Raw genomic sequence first — 22,507 nt, 5'->3', positions numbered from 1 at the left:
AGGCCCATTCAGTCTATAGATGTGTGTCTGTGTCATAGATGGTGTATCTGTGTCAAATGATGCCTATTGGCTTTCTTTCTGGCTAATCTGTTAGTAGTGTTGGCCAGACGTCCCTTTGATCCTCACCAAACTTGTGTATCTATGTTTTTATTTTTTTTAAGTAGTTTGCAAAAAAACAAGGTGTGCCGTATCTATAGGGCTACACCTGTTATTTCACATGTCTCAGATGATGCATATTAGTTCAACATTTAGGGAAGTGTAACTAACTAGAGGATGGGACACGGTATCGCTAATATTTTAGTAAATAAACTTGATTGGGACTGTCATGTCATTTGCCTGTCATGAACATACAAATGTAACTCTTAATTAATTTAATTTAAACATTTCCAAGATAAAAGGGATATTTATTTTGTTTTTTCAATTAGTCTTTGTGGGTTATTGAGTGTTGATTTGTACGATTTTTAGCATTAGCTTTCTGTATACACTGTATGTATGTATTCAACAAAGTAAGGACTCCAATGCTTCAACATCAACATTGGGTCTGACTTAGTCACTTAGCAATTAGTACCATTGAAAACCTACAGTAAATGTTGGGAGCCTTGTGGTCAAAGGGTTTAAGGTGCAGTTCTATTGAACAGCATCAACCATGTTGTGTTGGACACAAAACACGCTTTAGTTAAAACTGCTGAGTAGTGACACTTTCAGGTGTTTTTGTGGTAGACACCATACTACTTTTTGCTTTCTTGACGTGTATATTAATCCTGGCCTTTTTATATGTTCATCACAGTAACATACAGATGTGTTTGTCTCGTATGTAACAGATGAAAAATGTAATTAGCTTGTATTTATCTTACGTGGTAGAAGTTGTTAAAATTATATTTGGCAGCGTTTTCAAAACATGCGTTGTTTAGGGGGTGATACGCACACATGATTACAAAGCTCACTTTGGGGGGAAAACAGGAGAAGAGTGAGCGAAGGCCAAACTTTTGCCACACATACACCCTCTACCTGCTAGTCGACCAAAATTGTACACAACTCCAATTCCGTGTGAATGCAGGCTCCCAGGGTGCAGTGTATTGAATCTTACTGCCTGTAAGTCATTACAGCGCTGATTGTTATCAAGGTTTCCTGAGCCTCTTTTGGTAAACACTCCCTCTCCTGCTCTCTCCTTCTATTTTTATCATTTTCCAATCTGGGTTGCAAACGGTTTGAGAAGCCGTCAAAGAAATGTCCTTAAATCTGATAAAACAATGTTAATAAGGGTTGAGATTTAAAAAAGTTATGATTGAATTAATGTTTCATTAAGATACTGTGTTTTTGTTACATTGTCACTAACGTTTTCACCATACTGAATAAGGAATTATTAAAGTGCAGGTTAATGCGTACTAAAATATCCCTGTTCTGCAGGTCTGACGGCTGTGGGTGGTCTGTCCCTGATGGGAGGTGGCTACACCCCAACAACTACTGCTCAGACACTGGCTCTGCTGGCTGCCTTCATCTCCTCGGTCAACATTGCTGGTGAGTCACCTGCGCATAAGACACCGCACGGCGATTCCTGCCAGTTACAGCAACCTTTTGGCCAATATAATATCAGCTTAGGCTGAAGATTGAAGTGTTTCATATTGATTGTGCAATAACATGCTATTCGAAACCAAGTTCTGCAGCTGCCCTTTCTACCCACCTGCTCAGACCAGAGTCGGTGGCTCTGGCTTAGAGTTGGACCACACACATTCGTTCCTGCTATTAGCCTTAATAATTCCCATTAAAATGACAAAGTGTTCCTAGAGCCATTATAATACTCATCACTCTCTAATAGTCCTGGGAAACGGAGCCTTCCCCCAGGGCTAAGCCATGAATGTGTTTAATTCCTCCGATTAGCTCACAGCTAGATAGCAGGGGTAGTAAACACCAAACCCAGCAAATGAGTTGTACACTTGTATATTGCAGCGGTTTAGGCACTGAAGCTTATTTTAGTTTAATGTGTGAGAGATCATGGGACACCACAAAGTTTTAAGTTCAAGACTAGGCTGTGAATTCTACCACAAATCTTGGGCCCTTGTCTGTTCCTTTACCGCTCAAACCACCTTTTAGTCTTTTAAATGAAAAAAGATTTCCTTTAAATTAAGCCCTTAACGAAAATACCACAGCCTTTTATAGATGTACCTAGTTTCTTACCGGTTGTTTCATTTCATTTTTTATGTTCTCCATGGGTTCGTTTCCACATGGACATTTCCAAGCGGTTTACCACATTACCCACAATCCCCATGGGAACAGAAGAAAACATTCCATGGAAAAGGGGACGAAACACAATAGTGAAATGTAGCTCCAATAAAACCGACCCTGACATTTTTTCAGCTTGTGTGTCTGTTTTGAGGAGCAGGTCCCTGGCTGCTTCTCGTTCCCTCCATGTCTCACCAGCCGTAAGATGTGGGATTGAATGGAAAACACCAGGGTCTGTTGAATATGTTGAGCTAAAAATGTTCAGTTTCTCACAATCCAAGTATCAACGTTCGCTGACAGGTCTCATCAGATTCCATATTTTCCTGTTTTGATATGGGGTTTTTTATACTCAAGCATGCATATCTGCTCTGTAAATCAGGTCTCCTCTGCCACCCTTTGAGAAAAATCATAACTTCAAGGGGAAAAATTTATATTATATAATTTATATATTTGGGGTTTTATGAGTTTTAGTGCCCCCCATGAGGCTCAGTCCTCGCAGCAGACCTGGTTCGAATTCGACCCGTGGCCGGTTCTCTGCATGTCATTCCCCTCTCTACGCCATTTCATCTGTCTCTCTGCACTATAAATAAAGCATTAAAAATGCCAAAAAAGGATCTTAAAAATAATAAAATTGAATAAAAGAAGTTGTCAACTTTTAGAGATTAAGAATGTATAAGTGTACAAGCAATCAACTAATTTAATATTAAACTTTTGAACTGTCACCAACCAACCGTCCACTGGGGACACTGCTAACATTAGTTTGCAGGCTAGACGGCTAATAAGCTAGTTCCTATTCTTCCCTACCACTTACAAAAGTTAAATGTGCTTGGGTTTGAATGCGACAGTTGCAAACTCAAGTTTGCTTACTTTGTTTTCCATTCTTCTGCTAGAGCACAGCCAACCGGCCTCACTTTCAATAAAAGAAGTGGAGTAAACACCTGATCAGAGCTCTACTTTAGATAATAAAATATTATTAACAATAACATTAAAAAATCCCCATCCATCCTGATGGACCTCTACATTTCCATATCCCAGGCCACATTAAACAGCTCTGACTGGGGGATCCCGAAGTATGGAGATATAATCTCACCACATTGTCCTCACATAGACTTTATATTTGAAAGCCAAGAAACAAGTGCTAGCCTCTGATTCACCTTTTGTATGTATGGGTGCATGTGTGTGCACATGGCTACAATCATGCCAGAGGGCAAATGGGGAGACATACACACGGTCATTTAATCTCCTCCTGTAAAGCAGTGAGACACTGTCTGGTCCTGGTTTGACACTGAGGTTTTTTAGTTGAAATATTTCCACTGACATGAAGTAGACCCATTAAATGCCTAACATTGGTTATTGGGCTTGGCAACAGTTTCTAGCTATTGCCTTTTAAAACACCTGTTGTTCAAAATGTTCTGTGTTTTCCTCCCAGGTGGTTTCCTAGTGACTAAGAAGATGTTGGACATGTTTAGGCGTCCCACTGATCCTCCAGAACATAGCTACCTTTATCTGCTTCCTGGTGGAGTCTTTCTTGGAGGCTACGCTGCTGCTCTGCAGTCTGGATACAACATTGAACAGGTATGTGAGGATGTTATGTGCAGTGGCCACATTCCTACCAAAACTTTCTTTGTCCCTTGGTGCCAATCAGCCCATGACTAAATATAAGTCAGCTAATCATCCTCCAAATGTAATAATAATTGGGGCTTCTTTCATTTTTTTCTATCCCTCACCAGATGATGTTCTTGGGCTCAGGTCTGTGCTGTGTCGGTGCCCTAGCCGGCCTTTCCAACCAGTCCACATCCCGTCTGGGTAATACTTTAGGTATGATGGGAGTCGCTGGGGGGATCGCTGCCACTCTGGGTTTCCTCAAGCCCACTCCTGAGCTCCTGGCACAGATGAGTGCAGCCATGGCTGTAGGTGGCACTGCCGGTGAGTCTGTGTATTTGTGTCAAAAGAAGTGTGTTGCAGCAGATGTAAATTAATGGACTTGGCCAGATTATGGAGCAGGTGTGCAGAGCACAGAGACTCTCTGTGATGTCTACATCAAACACAACATAACCAACTCCTTCTGCCAGTCCCAGGAGGTCTGTCGAAATGGTCAGCATTGTGTATTACTCACTTTCCCGCGTTCATTCAGGACAGTTTGATCATTTAAATGTAAATCATTCCAGTAACAAAGCTGAAACCTAGACTTAACCATCGACACAGACGATTACGCTTGTTTCCAGATACAACAAAGCGTCCTGCAGGACCCGCACACACTTACACAAGTATAGACCCACTCACAAACAAGGACTTTTCCCGGAACATTCCTCATCAGCAACACCTGGCTCCTCAGACGGACCCACTTCCCAGCAGTCCTCCTCTGAGTCCGGTGTGCACATGCTTGTGATTTGCATGTTATTTGCGTGTGGGTCTTTCTGGGTCAATTTATATTTTTGTTATCTCCGTCTCACCCTTTAGGCCTGGCCATTGCTAAGAAGATCCAGATCAGCGACTTGCCCCAGCTGGTGGCTGCCTTCCATAGCTTGGTTGGGCTGGCTGCAGTGCTCACCTGCGTGGCCGAATACATGATCGAGTACCCCCACTTTGCCACCGACCCTGCAGCCAACCTCACCAAGATTGTTGCATACCTCGGGACCTTCATCGGTGGAGTCACGTTCAGTGGCTCTTTGGTGGCGTATGGCAAACTGCAAGGTGACCGAGGCATTGTCGTGAATAAGCAAACATTTTCACTGTGAAGCGCATTTATCACACATTTGATGACAATGGTAGACAAAAGACAAAAGACCTAAACTTTGAATACAGTTGAAAGATGATGATGCTCGTAGTCAATTATCTCAGGGGATATAATCTAGAAGCAGTGGGGATTGGCTAGCCTAGCATTTATACTTCATTATGTGTACGTATAAACAAAGGAGATACAAAAGTGTTTATTTCTGGGATTTAGAGGTGCTGCTAGGCAGAACTTTTGATTCAGCTAAGCTGCCTGTTTCTTTATGCTAAGCTAAGCTTATTGACTCCTGGCTGAAGGTCTGTGCCTGACGCACAACCATAAGAGTGGTATCGATTCTCAAAATGTCTCTCTGTTCTACCTTTTTAAATGATCTATTTTCTATTGTATTTGCAAACGTTTAGTTATTGTATCACCTGAGCAATTGTTAACACATCAATTGGCTTGGCCATACTGTAGTTATTAACAAGAGAAAGTCTCAGGCCTCATACCAACTGCTGCCTGCTGTGAAGGGAAAGGAGAGAGAGAGAGAGAGGGGGGGGGGGAAAGAGTTCATCGGGTTCATGTGCTGGCACCAGTCCTGGCAGCCGCAATGTAATTTCCATGTAGGCTGCGAGCGTTTCATGAGAACAAATTATGCATGAACACGACTTTCCAGCTGAATGATAAATAAATGTAAATGTTTGATTACAGTTATTATTGATGTTTTTCTAATCATATCATTTTGTTTCCCCCCCATTTCCCCCCCATCATCCTTATTCTGCCGCTCCCTCCCTCCATACAGGTGTTCTGAGCAGTTCCGCTCTGATGCTCCCTGGTCGTCATGCTCTGAATGCGAGTCTGATGGCAGGCAGTATTGGTGGGATGATTCCCTACATGTTGGATCCCAGTTATCTCACAGGGATCACCTGCCTTGGATCTGTCTCTGCTCTCTCCGCTGTCATGGTGCGTGAGTGTATTTGGGGACTGTTTTTGGCCTCAGTGAGGCCCATCAACCGAACCGAATCAAACTTGAATATTGCGGTTTGGAATCTGCTTGAATTCTTACAGACATTTCGGGTTGTTAAAATACTTAAATAAACCATCGGGAAGAGGGAAATGGGTAAAAGAGTTAGAAAAAGAGACAGCAAAAGGGATTTTCTATAAGAAGTTTGATGAATATATTTTCAGATTCAGTTCAAAACAAATGAGCTGTGTCTGATATAATCAGTCTCTATAGTACAGTATAAAGTATCATCATCTGTGTGCTCGTTGTGATCCTTCACTTGCTTGAACTAGTCAACAATAAAAATCAAAGTCAGAGAAAGTGAAGTTATTTAAATTATATTTTATCCTTTTGTTTATACTTAAAAACCTTCTGTTTTCTTCTTCTATCCTTTTAGGGTGTAACGTTGACAGCAGCTATTGGAGGTGCTGACATGCCTGTGGTGATCACTGTACTGAACAGTTACTCAGGCTGGGCCCTTTGTGCAGAGGGCTTCCTGCTCAATAACAACCTGCTGACCATTGTCGGAGCTCTCATTGGCTCATCCGGAGCCATTCTGTCGTACATCATGTGTGTGGTGAGTGTCGCAAAAAAAAAAAAAAAAAACCCCGTAGCACTCTAGCCTTGAGTCTCTTTAACACTGTTGTAAAGTTAAGAACGGCATGTGATGTGTTCAGGTACATCAGCACACCTTTTCTTGTATTTGTTCCTTTCCTGTCCACCAGGAGGGACTCTAACTTTACCATAACAGAGTCCCTGTCCTGCATACAATCTCGAGTCACAAATGTGTGTGTGTTTTTTTTTTTTTTTTTAAAGGAGACATCCCTTTCAAATGTACTTCCGATTTACCATATTTTGCTGTATGCAGTCGATGAATTTAACGCAAAAGGGAGAAAAACAAAAAGGAAATGCAGAATATCTCTTCCTCCCTTCTCAGGCCATGAACCGTTCCCTGGCCAATGTGATCTTGGGAGGCTACGGCACGTCTTCCACCGGTACAGGAAAGCCCATGGAGATCATCGGGACTCACACAGAGGTCAACGTGGATCAGAGTGTCGAGATGATTAAAGAGGCCCAGAGCGTAATCATCGTTCCAGGTAGGACACACACAAACACACTCACTCTAAACTAACTTGTACGCGAGTAGAAAAACATGGTACTTTGACTTTGCCAGCCACCAGCATTAGCGAAGTGTGTGTTCTGTTTATTTAACCTTTTCTTGACCCATGTTACATCACCATTTTGCTAGGCTAATTGACAAGTCATGGTAGAGTGGACACACACACACACACACACACACACACACACACTTGGGTTTCTGTGTGGTCGTCAGTCCCTGGTAAATAGACATTCTACAGTGCAGCGTATATATATGTACAAGGTCAAGGGAAAATTAGATGGAATGAGGGTATGCTGGGCTTTTGTTGACAATTCAAATACTACATTCAAAATTGGCTTCAGTTATTTTGTGTGGGTTAGAGTGTGGGGTCCAACCTTTGTTCCAGCTACATGCTTTTTCTTCTTTTGACATGTTTTCAATATTTGGCTATGAATATGTGTCTGAACCTCCCACATCCGACCAATAAAATGGTCCTTGGTGTTGCTGTCATAAACTCATCATTGTGTGGCCCAGTGACATTTCAGTCGACCGTTGCCAGACTGTTGTGAACTAGTCACAGTTCCAAAGATGTATTTTACTCACGTGGGTACATGTAAGCACAGACTAAAGGCATCCAGCCTGCAAATTGGCGATTCCAGTCACAGTGCCTATATACAAATCCCAACTCTTCAGAGGAAACCCCCCGCAATTTACAAGAATTGCAAAATTAAAGTGGTCACGTGGCTGAGGGGGAGAATAAAGAAGTGATAGATAGCTATAGTATTCAGTGTAGATCTTCTTTTTCTTTTTTTGTGTGAGACTGACACAAATGCTTAAACCAAAAACAGGCCAACCCCTTTTTAGTTGGAAGGATAAGGAGAAATGAAGGGGCGGAAATGAAAAAGGATGTGTTTTTTTTTCCTCTCTCCCAAAATTGTCTGCAAACAATACCACGACGAGACAAGTTGAATATTAAAGTACCAGGCATTTCGTTTAAAGGGTTTTAGAAAAACATAAACCAGTGAAATATGAGGATCAGAATAAGCAAATCTTGAACGAATCATAATAGAACCTGTCAAACTAAATTTAGGGAATCTAGTGATTTGAAATACATCAAGTATTCAGGCTTTGAAGGTCAGTGAGGGCATCACAAAGCCTCTAAACCAGGACATCAAAGGCACACACTTGATCTAAATGATTAGTATTTATACAAAGGTCACACGTCAGCTTGTGTGCAACAGTTACCTTTAGATAAGGCCATATGTTTCGGGCCCCATACAATCCACATGCATAAGTGTTCTCTCTACACTAGTAGTGAGTAGTCAGACTAATATTGTTACGCAGTCTTGGCTTTCAGTCAGTCCCCTTGTTTCCATGTTTCCATTTTGACAATTCTACCTAATTGGGGCCGTCATAGTCACTTTGCCTGATTGACATCTGTGGAAACGGTTAAGACTGCCTGATAAACATAAGTGTTTTCCTGGCTTCGTGTGGCCCATCTCTGCATGGTCTGGGTCAACTTGTTTTTCTTATACGAGAAACTCCAGAGAGAATATTGGGAGCACAAGCACTGAAATAATTGTAATGATGGGGAGAGTGTGTGGGGGGGGGGAATAGTAAAAAGCCTTAACTGCAACTGTAGACAGTCAACCATTTTTCTTGAAGAGTTTTTGTTTTCTTTCCTTTCCCCTTGCTAAGTTGGAAACCTTGTCATTTTGATTTGTGTTAAAACAAGAAGTTTCTGACTAGTTGTTGACACGTTTAGTAAACACCACTGGACCGTTTGACATGTGTTTTGTGTGTGTGATTAAATATCAAGTACAACACCAGCATAATTAAACTTGTACGCTCGAAAATGATTCAAACTTTTTATCTATAATCCAAAAGAATTGTTTCGCCAAATTTCCAAATTTGTTATTTGACCAATTGTGTAGTGCTGACAAATAGGTTTTCATGTACTGTGCTAAAACCATGTTTTCATCAACTGCTGTCATATTAATATTTTGTGCTAATTTACGCATCAGAGACATGTGGCTGAAGAGAAAGAAATGTAGCGATATTTAACAAAAAAAGTTGTCATCCAGACTTTGCTCTCATTAGCTACTTTTTAACTCCGATCTTGGACCCGTCTCTTAAATCATCTTCTAATTATCCCCTTTTTTTTAAAGCTACGATAAAGGTCAAACCTGTTAAAAACTGTCATAGAGTCTGGGTTCGTTCACATTGAGGTCACGACATGTTTTGAGCTGCTTGCACTAAACAACCTCTAGCAACATCTGTATCAACATGAGGGTCTCAGCCCTCAAATCTTTGTCTTGGACTGGTTCGTTTTGGCAAAAGATATGTAGTCTTTACTCGGTTTTAATATCAGCTCATTCTTACTTGTTATTTTAATATCTCTTTCAGGTTATGGACTCTGTGCCGCAAAGGCCCAGTACCCCATCGCTGAGCTGGTGAAACTGCTTAAAGAGGCTGGCAAGAGTGTCAGGTAAAGGGATAGTGTAGTTTATTTGTTACATACACAATTGCACAGGGCAATGCACAGTGATATAGTACCTGTCCGACTGTAGTTCAACTATATAAAGTGCAAGACTAAAATAATGATTGGGTGGTGGGCTAAGTGACATTCTCAGGGATGATGAAGCTAATGTATTTGAAGTAAATGAACATTATCAAAACAGAGTAAGAAGTTTGTAGTAAATGTACAAACATATTTTCATAAACACAGGGTGTGTATACATTTGCATAGAGTATAGATAGATGTGCATGGTCAATTCAGGTGGGAAGGGAAATAAGAAAATGTGTTACCTTTTATACAAGATGTAAACTGCACTATGAAAGCCAGACAAGAGGAGCTACAGGATGGGGGTTTGTTGACAATAAGTTGGGATATGAAAGATAGGAAGAGACCTGTGTGTAAGAAAAAGAAAGCATGAGAGAGAGGAAATGCAAACGAAAGGAGAGGAGGGACAAGGTACAGCGGAAGCTTGTGTAATTGTCCTGCCGCAGTCGTTTGATCCTGGCTGCTGCAGCTGCTGCTACTTAGAGCATTTGTGCCTGATTACAGGAAAGTGGGTGGTCAGAAAAAAAACCTTCACCCTGATCTCTTTTTCTGCTATTTTTTCTGTTATGCATTATAATACATTATCTTGATTTGTCACTTTTGTCGTCTTATTATTATTATCAGTCTGTGTGTAATCCCTCTACAACTCCTCTTCAAACGTAATGGCCCACATGCTGTTTTATTCCCTTTTCAGTGGACTCTACATTTTATTAACAGTATGAAGTTTGAAAGTACGGCACACTTTTGCCTCTGCGTCTTCATGCTGTCCTCAAACCTCCAATACATTTAGACTGCTTGGAATTACATGAAAGGGGATGAAGCTGACCTTTTCAATCGGCAGACACAGTCGCTGATAGATCCCACAACCGTCAGGCTCTCTCGTCTGCTCTCTGTATCCGCCTAAACTTTGCCGAACAAATACAAAATAAATCTCCAAAATGGTGGTCGTCGCATAGTGAAAGCGGCTGGAGAAAGCCAGCCACCAGAATGTTGTGGCAATTTCCAGCTCTGATTACATGACATGGCTAATTGACTTTGTGAGTGACTCCACTCCGCCGGTCCTTCTCTGCTATTTATTTGATCCCATCTCCTTTCTTAATTTTTCAAGTCTTTCTTAGAGTGATCAATAACCAGGCCTGTAATGGAGTGTCTTTGTAACAAGTGCTCCGTGTACCCACAGGTTTGGTATTCACCCCGTAGCTGGCCGTATGCCTGGTCAGCTCAACGTACTGTTGGCGGAGGCTGGTGTCCCATATGATATTGTCCTGGAAATGGAAGAGATTAATGAAGATTTCCCTGGTAAGGTCCACTCCTTTCTGTTTTTTTTGTTTTTTTAAATAAAATGTACCTACCATAAATTTCTACCTGATTCATCGAGAATTGTTGTTACCCAACATGTTTGATTTTGCACAGTCTTTTTATAGTGTCTAATTGAGGCAATTTGTTTGTGTGATCAAGATCGATATCACTGATGTTTACACGCTTAATATAGGAGGAGAGACAAAAGAATGTTAGCTTAGCATAATACTGGAAGCCGGGAGAAACGGCAACATGTTGACTGGACTGGAATTCTAGTAGTCTTGTTTTCACTGTGAGGTTTCCAGGCAACAAGGGGAGATGCCAAATACTCCTGACCAAGAAAATGTTAGACCTCATAACTCCCCATTACTTGTCATTTTAAAGGTTTGATTTCTGTACAGACTACACAAACAAAACATAACATTCATATTTTCAGGCTAGCCGTTTTCCCACCTTTGTCCAGTCTTCAAGCTAAGCTAACTGGCTGTAGCATCACTGCCATGAGAATGATTTCAATATTCTCCTCTAGCTCAGGGCAAGACAGACAATAAACGTATTTTCCATTTTTTGTTGATTGTTATTTGCTTGCTAACAAACATCTAGGGACAAAAAAACTACTACTCATGTTGTTGCCAGTAACATGTAAACCACTTGTTACAGAATGCATGACATGTTTTTTCTTCAAAGCTTTTTTTTTCACTTTCTCCCGCAATTGCGATTACATCATATTCAAATGTGTCTTGCACAATCTCCAACTAAATGAGCCACAACTAAGTGAGCCATATCTCCAATCCTCAAAAACAGGATACACATAATAAGAAGAATCAGATTTGGAGTGTACTGAAACCATTGTTGGCACTGTTATTTCAGGGCATGCCACATGTGTGACAAACTCCACAAAACCATAGCACAAATGAAATTGTGTTTGAAGATAGACTTAATAGTGGCTGAGTTGATAAGCAAAAGACTATAAGAGGGGAAAAAAGATTTAACGTCATTTAAAAAATACAGGAAATTTGAATATAAATGCTGCACTTCAAGATCAAGTGGAGACTAAAACAACTAAAGGATTGAGATATTTCTTCTAATTGTAATTTGTTATGCCTCCAAACAGAGACGGACTTGGTCCTGGTGATCGGTGCCAATGACACAGTAAACTCAGCCGCCCAGGAAGATCCTAACTCTATCATCGCTGGTATGCCTGTGCTGGAGGTCTGGAAGTCTAAGCAGGTGAGACATCTGGTGCACGCATGCTTGATAATGAGGTTGTCCTGAAGCCCAAAAAGATAAAGAGGAATGGAAGATTTTACAACAACTGGACTGTTTTTTATCACCACAACTGAATGTTGGGGAGTCCACACACCCGTAGAGGGGCCTCCATTTAAAGACACACACACACACTCCCAACACGCACCCAGGCTCACAGATACATAGACACAGATTGTTACAGTTCCAGGTGCAGTCCCATCCTGTTCGGATTAGTGGTGACTTTGTCGCTGTGGAATGATGACATTCAGAGCATCCCACTGGCAACGCTCCGAGACCTGGGATTTGTACAGTCCTCCCACTAGATTCCACCCACTTTCCCCCAGGGGAAATCAGAGAGGACATTCTACCTAACCATGCACACTCACACGAATGAATGCAGAGACACACATACAGGTGCACAGATGAAAAGACAAGAATGTGTTCCCACATGACTCATGCATGCATCATTGGGCACTCTTTTTGTCTACCCACCCACTGAAATAAAATACTTTACCCTACTTTTAGATTAAAGCTGCAGTTGAGAGTTTCAGCCGTTGGGATCCCAACGGCTGTTTTCCCAACGCTCTACCTGCTGTAGTTCCTCCCTCCGAACGACAGCTATGCACGTTCATGTGAATTCAGTTACATTGACGGGAGACAAACACCATGTCCGATTCCGAGGTGACTAAACATTAGTAATGATAACTAGGCTACATACGTACATATTGAGCATACATTTTAATCACAGACATACCATGTATGTTAGCTTAAAATCATTGTAAGTGTGCTGGTAGGCCTAACAAAAGTAGCTGTAACAGCCAGGCAAGATAGCAAACTAATTGTAACAGAGCAGAGAGGTGTGTGTGTATCTACTATCTATGCTCCTGCTCTGACCGCAGCTGGGAGGGGCTGCTCGGGACTGCTGCGCGAGGAGCGGGCTGCGTGTCAGTGCTCCCGCTGCTCGTTGAGAAGAGGTGATACTTGCTTTGGCGAAAAAAGTCACCAATAACACCAGAAAAAAAAGGCTAGATTTGTCGCTTGTCGCTGTTTTGAAAAAAAAAAGTCGCCAGGGGGGCTGAAAAGTCACTAAATATAGCGACAAAATCGCTTTGAGTTGGCAACACTGAGCACAGGACGAGGGCTATATAGGGCCAGTGGACGTCCTGCTGCTAGCGGCAGGCAGCCTAGGGGCAGAGGAAGGGGACGAGGTTGCGGTCGGAGAGGTCTTGATGTGATAGGGCAAGAAGACATGGCCGGTGTACTTTTTTTCGAGCTCTCTCCGTCTCCCTTTCAGCAGTTAACTTTTCAACATTCGTCTTTCCTCGTTTTTTTGCTGTCTTAGCGGTGTTAGTTGTTGGTATCCTGGGAATGGTAAATTGAGGGTTTGTTTGTGAAGACATTGCTACTCGCTGTCCGCCGTAGTAGCCTAGTACCAAACAGTAGGCTAGTGTCAGACTGCTAGGGTCGTGAACGCTCACGCAACTGACGCATCAACGTCGTTGCCAAGGTCCCACAGCCAATAAGAATCTGACCTCGCTCTGATTGGTCAAAATTAACATGAGCGGTGGCAATTTTGGGGGGCAGCACACAGAGGCAGGGGGGAGCAAAGTGATTAAAAAAATATTTTCAGACCACTTCACCTACATATAGCTGAATGGCTTTTATGACAGTTTTGCCAAATATTACAGTAAAAAAACTCTCAACTGCAGCTTTAAGTGTCACTGAATCTCTAATCTTATGAAAGTTGCAGATCCTCAAAGTTATTTTTAAAAAGCGTCTTCTGCAGTACTGTCGTCTCTGATTTTCCAATATGAGGCTAATGAGTGATTGTTTGTGTGTCCTCCCACTCCAGGTGATTGTGATGAAACGATCCCTGGGTGTGGGATACGCAGCTGTTGACAACCCCATCTTCTACAAGCCCAACACTGCAATGTTGCTAGGCGACGCCAAGAAGACCTGTGATGCACTGCAAGCCAAGGTCCGTGACGCCCAGAGCCAGTAAGATGGCTCTAGGACTCAAGGACATCTCCGGAAAAAAAGTGTTTGGCATACCCTTCCTATCATTTCTAAATAAAAGAGACGGCAACCATTGTACAGTAGTAGCAAGGCAATGCAGATACTTTACTTCTTTGTGCTCCCGCTGTAGTCATGTACTTAGATATTAAAGGAAGGGTAAGTCAGCCATGTTTCAAGGCACCTATATTACTGTAAAACAATCAGAAATGTAGATACAATATGTTAGATATGTTAAATTTCACCATTAAGACTTTTTTAGGAAATATTAAGTAGTAGTAAAGAAAATGTAAGATGAATTGGAATTGAAAAGGAACAAAAGCTAAGGTTAAAGGCGACCCCACCAGAGAAAGAAGTAAGAGACTTAGCACTCATGTTTTTTAACTCTGTAAAGAGTCCTTTTTTTCTCTAGGTTGCTTTGGGTATAGTCATTTGAAGTTTCCCTTTTGATAGATTTACTTGCACAGATGAAGCATTTTTGTAAAGTTCTCTCGGTTCTAGTTTTATACTGTATAGAGAGATTTTTGTATTCGGCCTAAAATTCAGAAAATGTCTATGTGATTACGTTTTAGGAGCCATAGCCAGTTATTAAAATTTAGTCATGCTATTTTTCAAATATTTTTTTTTTCCTTTTCACTCAAGTGTCTGTTGTGGCCTTCACCTACCTTATGCCTCTAGTGCAGCGATCACACAAAGATCCAAAATGCTTACAAATCCATTCAAACATCTTCTATCAAGCAATTAGTGGAAAATAAACTAAATGGATTTGACTTTTTTTGTAGATGCAACACCACAAATGGTCCTTTAATGTTAGTAAAGACTAGCTTTGAATGGAATTTATAGTATTTTTGTACTAGGTGTGTCCCATCATCCTTTGTGGTTTTAATATTACAGTACATGTGAAGCCAGCCTTTGGCCTTCCTGTTAAATAAGTTTTTTTCCGCAAAGTGAATGTATAGCTGATCCACTCCAATATGTGTGTCTTCATTATTGCTCTGGACGAAAGTGAAGGATCACTGTTTGTAAAGTAGGACCAGATGTTAAGTGGACTGTTCTGTGTATAACAAACAATGCATTTGATGGATTTTAATTTGTTACCACATTTCGGAACACATGAATTAATCGTTATCATTAAGTGTGCGTTTCTGAATTGAAATTGTCATTTTTTTTCCTTTTGTTAAGTCTCAACATTTGCCATAAACTTAGATTTGTCCCAAAACGTCCTAACATTTTAATTTGGATAGATTTCATCGCACAAATATAGATGTATTGCTAGTTGTATAACCACTCGAGTAACCATCGATACATCACTGATTATAATGATACTAGTTCCCACTCTGCATATGTATTTACACAGCTGAGCCAACCAAACTAAATCACCAGAAAGCCCCATCAATGAGATCAGATGTTGGGACTATTTCTCTGAATATTTATGGTCATGTAATGGATGAATTAGTAGATTATTTTTTTTTTCTTTTACTGCTACACAGTTTGAGGAACAACCGCTCATGAGGTGACGGATCAGCATTTTTTTGTCTCTTTTAAGAATCTTAAAAGTACTGTATGAATGTTCATTATAGTTTAATCCTGGGACCTGACTAATGGACCATGACAACTATCCTACCTCTTCATAGAATGACCAATAACTTTTCATCGGACCTTCACCGACCAATTACCTTTGACTGAGTTTACCACAGGATCTCTTAAAGACCTGCCTTTTTCCATCCATCCTTAATTCACCTCTGATGTATCCTAAACTGACCTGACCAATTGCCTACTGTTTCACGTACATGTCATTTATTTTTTACCATCACACCTCGGTTTGTTGCTGGCTAGCTCACTGTATATTATGCAAGTGTAGAACTGCAGATGTCATTGGTGCTCATGAGGGTTTGTTCATACAACGTACACAAGCAAAAGCATTCTATAGGGACTATTCAATTAAGATGTATGCCTACTATTTGAAATGTTGCCATTTTCTTTTTGTATTGTGAAGGTATTGATCAAATTAAGGGTGACGAAAAATCTCCAATTTACTGCGGCCAATCTGCCCCTTTCCCCCCTTAACATTTTTTCCTCTTAAGGAGAGTATTTTTGTAAAGAAGCTATTTGTGCAGTGCGACAGTGGGTTTTTGAAGTTTAGCAATGTAACAGGGCAGCATGTTATGGTGATGAAATTAACTGTGAATGTTCTTTCCCCCCCTTGTTTATCATGGAACATTTTCATCCCTAATAAACCTGTATTTACACTAGAAGTTTCTGAGGGTCATTCCTTCCCCGGTACACTCTTAAAGGTGAATTTGAATCCCTTATAACAAACAAGTTGATCTGCAAGGTTTTCCCTGACGACTACCACTTCTTTTGATAGTAATGTCACCCGCTCAGATTTGTGCGGTGGGGTTGAAAAGGCAAATATTTGCAGCAATTACCTGGAAAGAGTTGTATCCACACTCCAGACATACTTCATCTGTGCAGTGCTGTTTTACTGTATATCGAGGGTGGACCAAATAGGGGAGACAGTCTTTTAATTCAATAATTTAAGCCGCTCAACCATCTGGCAGGATTTAGATTTTCTTTGGGGAGTTTTCAAAACAAGATGAGGCTACTGACAGGGCTTAAAATATGCCAAAAACTGCCTGTGCAATCATCCAGAAAAACTTAAATTATTTAATCTGTTGAAAGGGAAAATTAAAATGGATGATGAAAAGCTAAATACTGTAACTGTTTTAGGAATAAGTTATCTGTAGGAACTGCTGTGAAGTGTAACGTTGCTCTTTCCAAGTATGAATAACTCTAAAAATGGAAATGTAATGCCGCTTGGTGTTCAAGATGACGGTATAACTATAAAATTGTATTTTCAATAACCTGCTAAATCTTTTACCTAAAGGCAGCAGCTGGTGTTTTTTCTTTTGACTTCCTGCAACCTTTCATGCAACAAGCTTCTCCTCTTTTCCAAAAAATAACAGCATGAGAAGAGCACAATAGCTCGGCCTTGATGATGTATAGTTGGAAGAAGACGCACCCGCTGGTTAGGAAAGCAACCTCTCTAACCTCAAAGTCTCCCTGTGCAACAACAATGGGATCGCATGAGTCCACCATGTGGGTTGACATAATGACTGAAAAGTAAATATCAATTTGGGTGAAATTTTCACTTACAAGTGGCACTTGATTGCTATTCACCAGCGGAGGGTGAACTGGAGGTACTTAAAAGAGGAGTGGTGGCTGCAGAGTTGGGCTAGATAAGATCTCAGATAGATTTATGAAGATGGGGATTGCATGTGTGTGCCATGAGGGTGGCTTGATCCCGTAACAAGTAGCACTCAGACGCACTGTTATCTTTAAGGCGATCTGAAGACAACTGTCACTCCCACAGCATAAGCGAGATACAGCAATAGTGATAAGAGACTGGGTGAAGAAATAACTCACTTATTTTGTGTGCATCATCTGTTCAAATTATTACTCTCTTGACTCTTTGTCTATGTCCCTCGAATGTGCTTCTCTCAAGTATACATTTTGGATGAGAAATGCGTCCGGAGGGTCAAAGTCACGTGTGTCTCCTTGTGGCCTGTTTGTGAGTGATAATTGGAAGAGACAGCACGAAGAGCCACTGACTGATAAGTGCCAAGGTGACAGCCTGCACAGCTCAAGCTGGTCTATTCACCTTGCCAGTATTTACCCAGGGCACTTAAGGATAGCCAGCATGTTCCAGTCACAATATGCCACCATCCCTCCTCTCTATGGTATGTCCTCCTTAAGAAAAAAAAACAAGAAATATATAAAAACAACTGTTTGTTTTGCCTGGCCTTGCATGCAATTTGGTGTGGAGGGTTTTTAATTATTTAAGATGAAAGTTGGTCACTGAATTGTTTTTGATATATTTGATGATGAGACATACAGTAATATGTGGATTCCATGTTTGATAAGGTCAGTACATGTACATGCATAATATTTCCAACTGAAATCAAAGCATTGCTTGAAATGAAAATGTCACATTTCAGTTTTGAAGTAAAAATCAAGTTCTCTTAAACATTAGAAAATAAATAGCTTGAATTTCTTGCAAATACAATACAATTATTTTAAATATTGCTTTTAAAAGGTAGAAAATAACTTGAGTCTCTTGTAAAAAAAATATTTAAAATAAGAAAATAACTTTAATCTCTAGTAAACAAATGTTTTAAATACAAATGTAATTTAAAATAATGGCAATAAATCACAGCTGATTAAGAGTATAAAAAGAGGGGCTTGGATAGGGCCCAATTTCAAAATAATCACAATTACAGGGGTCTGAATGTCGGTCTTCAATTCAAACGATCATTCGTTTAAGCAGGTCATTGGTGCTTTTAAAGTCTTGATATTAAATGCCTCAGCTCAGTTATGTCACACGGGCATAGAAGCGACCTGAAGTGAAAATAAATGATGCTGTTGCAATGCAAAACGTGGTTTATTACTTAAGAACAAATTTTGCAAGCTGCACCTTTTTTTCTTGTAAGAAGTTGACACGCCAGCACAAGACTATGAAGCTAGAAGATATACAAGCTTCTCTGACTGCACAGGTTTGCAAATTTAAAATAAGTTAATGTTACTTAAAGCTGGGGTGGGTAACTTTTTCACTGTAATATTTGGCAAAAATGTCATATTAGCCATTCAGCTAAATGTAGGTGAAGTGGTCTGAGAATATCTACTCATCACTTTGCTCTCCCCTGCCTCTGTGGTGTGCCGCCCCCAAAAATTGCCACCGCTCATGTACACTTTGACCAATCAGAACGAGGCTCCGATTCTCCATTCTTATTGGCTGTTGGGACTTTCCATTCACTTTGGCACTGACAATAGGCTCGTTCGACCTAACTTTCAGCTCGTCTGGAAAGTAGACGAGAGTAGCCGAGTGCAGTCGGGGGAGTGACGAAAATGCCTGACTGAAGCCGGACAGCTCCGAGTCGGAAGTAGCGTCCTTGTTGCGGATGCAGTTCGTTTTCTAGTTTTATTTTGAAGGCCTATTAGAAACATATTCGCAGGAGAGTCACACATGCTACAACCGATTAGAAGCAGAACACAACACAAAGACGAGTAAACACTTTAAAAGCGAGGGGCATTTTCAAAACAAGAAACGAGATATAAGCTAATATCCCCATTCCCCACACATCTTTATCTTTCTTGTTACTTTACTAGAACACCTACTTTTAAGTGATAAAGAATAATTTACAAGAATAATTTACAAATCCAAATAAAGGAGGTTTAGTATTTCTCCCTTCACATAACGAATATGATCGGCCTAAATAAAGAAGGTCTAAGAAAAGATCCCTTATTATTATTGTAGAGATGGATATGATGAACTGTATTATGATGTGTAACAAACAAACTACTTGTTGTAGTTTTGGTCTGGCTTTGCGACACTACATGTAAAATACAATTCCCAGACCATTTAGATCACTTGAAATAAGCCTATGATTTAATCTTAATGGTATAAAAATCACTTCACCAAGATCTTATGTGACTCAAGTTTGTGTTCACTTTTAAATATATCTATACAGGAGAGTTACACATCCAAATTATTTCTATGTCAAGGGTTCAGAGGTTTAACTCTGATTAAGTACATTTCTGCTTAAATGCATATTGTGGCGGCCTAATGATTAAACATAAATTAAAATCAAAAAGAATGGATCGTAATTTAATTTTGAGCGGTGATGTCAGACTTTTGCCTAACCAATTGGGGAAACGCATCAAAGGCACGAGGTTTAAACTCCCAATTAGCGCTCAGCTCCGCCTGTCAGCAAGACGTTTCCCATCAGACATTTCGCTCCCGCAGCCCGTGGGGAGCAACTGCAGCGACTTGCTCCAGTGTCTGTGTCCGTCTTGATACCGCGGGACTTCAAAGTCTCAAGCAGCCGAGCCGCAGCCAGCCACGGGTGCAAGTGGGACAAAAAGTCTAACCATAATGCAGTGCGCTCAGCAAGACGAGCGTCATAATTGCGCAGGTCTTAGCAAGACGGCGACAGGTCGAACGAGCCTATTGTTGCGTCAATTGCGTGAGCGTTCACGACCCTAGCAGGCTGACAGTTTGGCACTACAGCAGCCACCAAACAGCAATGTCTACAATCAACGCCCCCGAATGTCCTATTTCCTGTTTAAAAACAACTGCTTACATCGCTAAGAAAGCAAGGATACGAGGAAAGACCGGGAAAGACAGTTGAAAAGAAATGAACGCGCAGAACTGTCATTCGGAGGAAGGAGCTACAGCAGGTAGAGCGTGTCAGGGAGGGACCAGAGAGAACACAAGTGGAGCGGTTGAGGTATTTAGATTTTAATCTCTATCCCAACTGCTATTTTCTCCAAAATCATATACCCCAGCTTTAATGCATGATCGACAATACTTTTAACCTTTTTAGTTTGTCTGTTGAATGTATGTAAGATTAACTTTCACGTTTGCCTATGTAGCAATGTAGAAGCATTTCTAATCAGTATTGAACCTAGTGCTCTTGAACACAGCCTGCAAATGGCCCAGTCCCCTAATCAAGCCCTGTATATAAAGCAGGTGTGTTGTGCCAGTATGGTGTTGTCTCTGCTGTGGCTGGTGACCATGTGAGTATCTGTTTTTAGAAGATGTACTGAACGTAATTTTAAACAAGCATCCATTAATTTGGTATTGTTTCTTTTAGCTTTAGGATAGCCCCCCTGTGACCGAGTGAATTTCATGCTTACCCCCAAACCCGTGGTGGTGAGTAGTTTGTAGGCCACACTAATTGATTCAAGTATGCAGCATAGTGAGCCAAAGTTAACTTTATTTTCCTCCATGTTGTAGGTTCACTTGCTGCTGTTTTGCCTTAGTTTAGTATTTAGTTGTTTGTCTTTCTTTTTGAGTGTTTATTGAACCAACTGGGGGTTAATTGTTGTTTTTGATTGATGTTTTAATAGTTATTTTGCTTTAGGCTGGAGCTGGGTGCCAAACTGTAAGGAGGCTAGGCACCCCTGGTGAGGTCCCGTCACTTGCATGCGAGTTAAAGCACAGGGATATAACACGTTTTTCACCAGTTTTAGTGTGTAGTGACTATTGACGTGAGGCACTTGTGGTGAGTGGTAGCACCCCTAGGCACTCCTCGGCGTAGTTTGCCTCTCAGCAGTTGGCCTCAGCTTTAGTCTGTTTTGTTTTGTTTAAGTTTGGGACTGCTACTTTAGATATTGTGACTTTTAGACGTTCTATATAAATGAGTTTTAGTAATTTTGTAATAAAGAATATTTTCTCTTTAGTTATCTTGTTTGTTCATTTTTACACACTAATCCCTTTTTTATCCTTAGTAGTTCCAGTTCCTGCACATTTTATCTGTTTTCCATCAAAATAAAGATTTGGTTTATTTTGAATTCCCGTCTCTGTCTGTCAGTTTAACGAATCTGTTTGCTTTATCAGCATTGTTCATATTATTCAACACAAAAGTTACATCCCTTATCTTTACTTTATTTCCAGGGGTGTAATTCCCCTGGTGGCGTTGTCGGTACTCTCCCATTCCCCCCCCCAATTCTTCCCCCTTTATTGCCCCACTCGCTACACCTATAATTTGGCATACAGGCTGGCTTTACAGTGTGTGGGTAACATATTCTCCTTATTGTGCGTGTTGCTCTCAGGGTTAACAATAGCCGACATATTATAGTCTTTCAGGATTTATTTTGCGAAGAGATTTGCCACAAGCTGCTAGCTTCGTCATAGCATATTGTGGTCCGTGATCCAGTTTGTGTGTGTGTTGCTGCTCCATGTTAATGTAATGTTACTTGATAAACCTGCCCTGAAGGTCCACATGTGGAAGAACAAATGGTATTTATAATGCCTGCTTACGTGGTGTAACTTTGTGTTACATTAATCCATTGTAACATAGGCCTACATACAATATTTCCTGTCGCGGTCATGTAGTCTTTAAAAAAAATGCATCTAGTCCCACCTTTAAAATGTTGCTTTTTTTGCATCTGAAACTTATACTGCATTTACAAGATTACATTTTTTATTTACACAAGTTATACAGGAAGTCAACTATTCTGTGTAATCAGTTTTACCTCCATGATTGATACATTTCTTGCAATCTTTTTAGCTGTTGCCATAGCACTACATTTATGAGGATATATGAATTCCCTTCTGCACACAAGCCAGCACATCACTCCTGATACATGACTGCCAGACTGACCCACTACAGAGACCCACTACAGAGACCCACTACTAAACGACAGCAGATTACAGGTTGGAGGTTTAATATGTAAAGATAACTTTTGATATTAACAATTAGCTTTTGTAGCTGTTAGGTGCTGTGCTTAAATAATGTAATATTGACATCTATATGTTGTATGTCATTTTGCTTGGGATTCATAAAA

General features: G+C 40.7%; 1 protein-coding gene across 1 annotated transcript in view; it reads left to right on the top strand.

The window, feature by feature from the left end:
• The window catches only part of nnt (nicotinamide nucleotide transhydrogenase), a 32,758-nt gene extending 16,366 nt beyond the window's left edge, over positions 1-16,392 (top strand). Inside the window, exons 12-22 of the mRNA XM_080046767.1 lie at positions 1,408-1,518; positions 3,650-3,795; positions 3,951-4,146; positions 4,681-4,914; positions 5,736-5,896; positions 6,334-6,513; positions 6,874-7,033; positions 9,442-9,523; positions 10,779-10,897; positions 12,012-12,127; positions 13,998-16,392. Of these exons, the coding sequence (XP_079902893.1) occupies positions 1,408-1,518; positions 3,650-3,795; positions 3,951-4,146; positions 4,681-4,914; positions 5,736-5,896; positions 6,334-6,513; positions 6,874-7,033; positions 9,442-9,523; positions 10,779-10,897; positions 12,012-12,127; positions 13,998-14,147 (1,655 nt within the window). The 3' untranslated portion in view covers positions 14,148-16,392. The remainder of the gene's footprint in view (positions 1-1,407; positions 1,519-3,649; positions 3,796-3,950; positions 4,147-4,680; positions 4,915-5,735; positions 5,897-6,333; positions 6,514-6,873; positions 7,034-9,441; positions 9,524-10,778; positions 10,898-12,011; positions 12,128-13,997) is intronic.
• The last annotated feature ends 6,115 nt before the right edge of the window (positions 16,393-22,507 follow it).

The sequence above is a fragment of the Ammodytes marinus genome (genome assembly GCF_949987685.1).
Source record: "Ammodytes marinus genome assembly, chromosome: 18".
NCBI lineage: Eukaryota > Metazoa > Chordata > Actinopteri > Uranoscopiformes > Ammodytidae > Ammodytes > Ammodytes marinus.
Note: the sequence above shows the minus strand (reverse complement) of the source record. Positions and strands in the feature narration are given on the sequence as shown.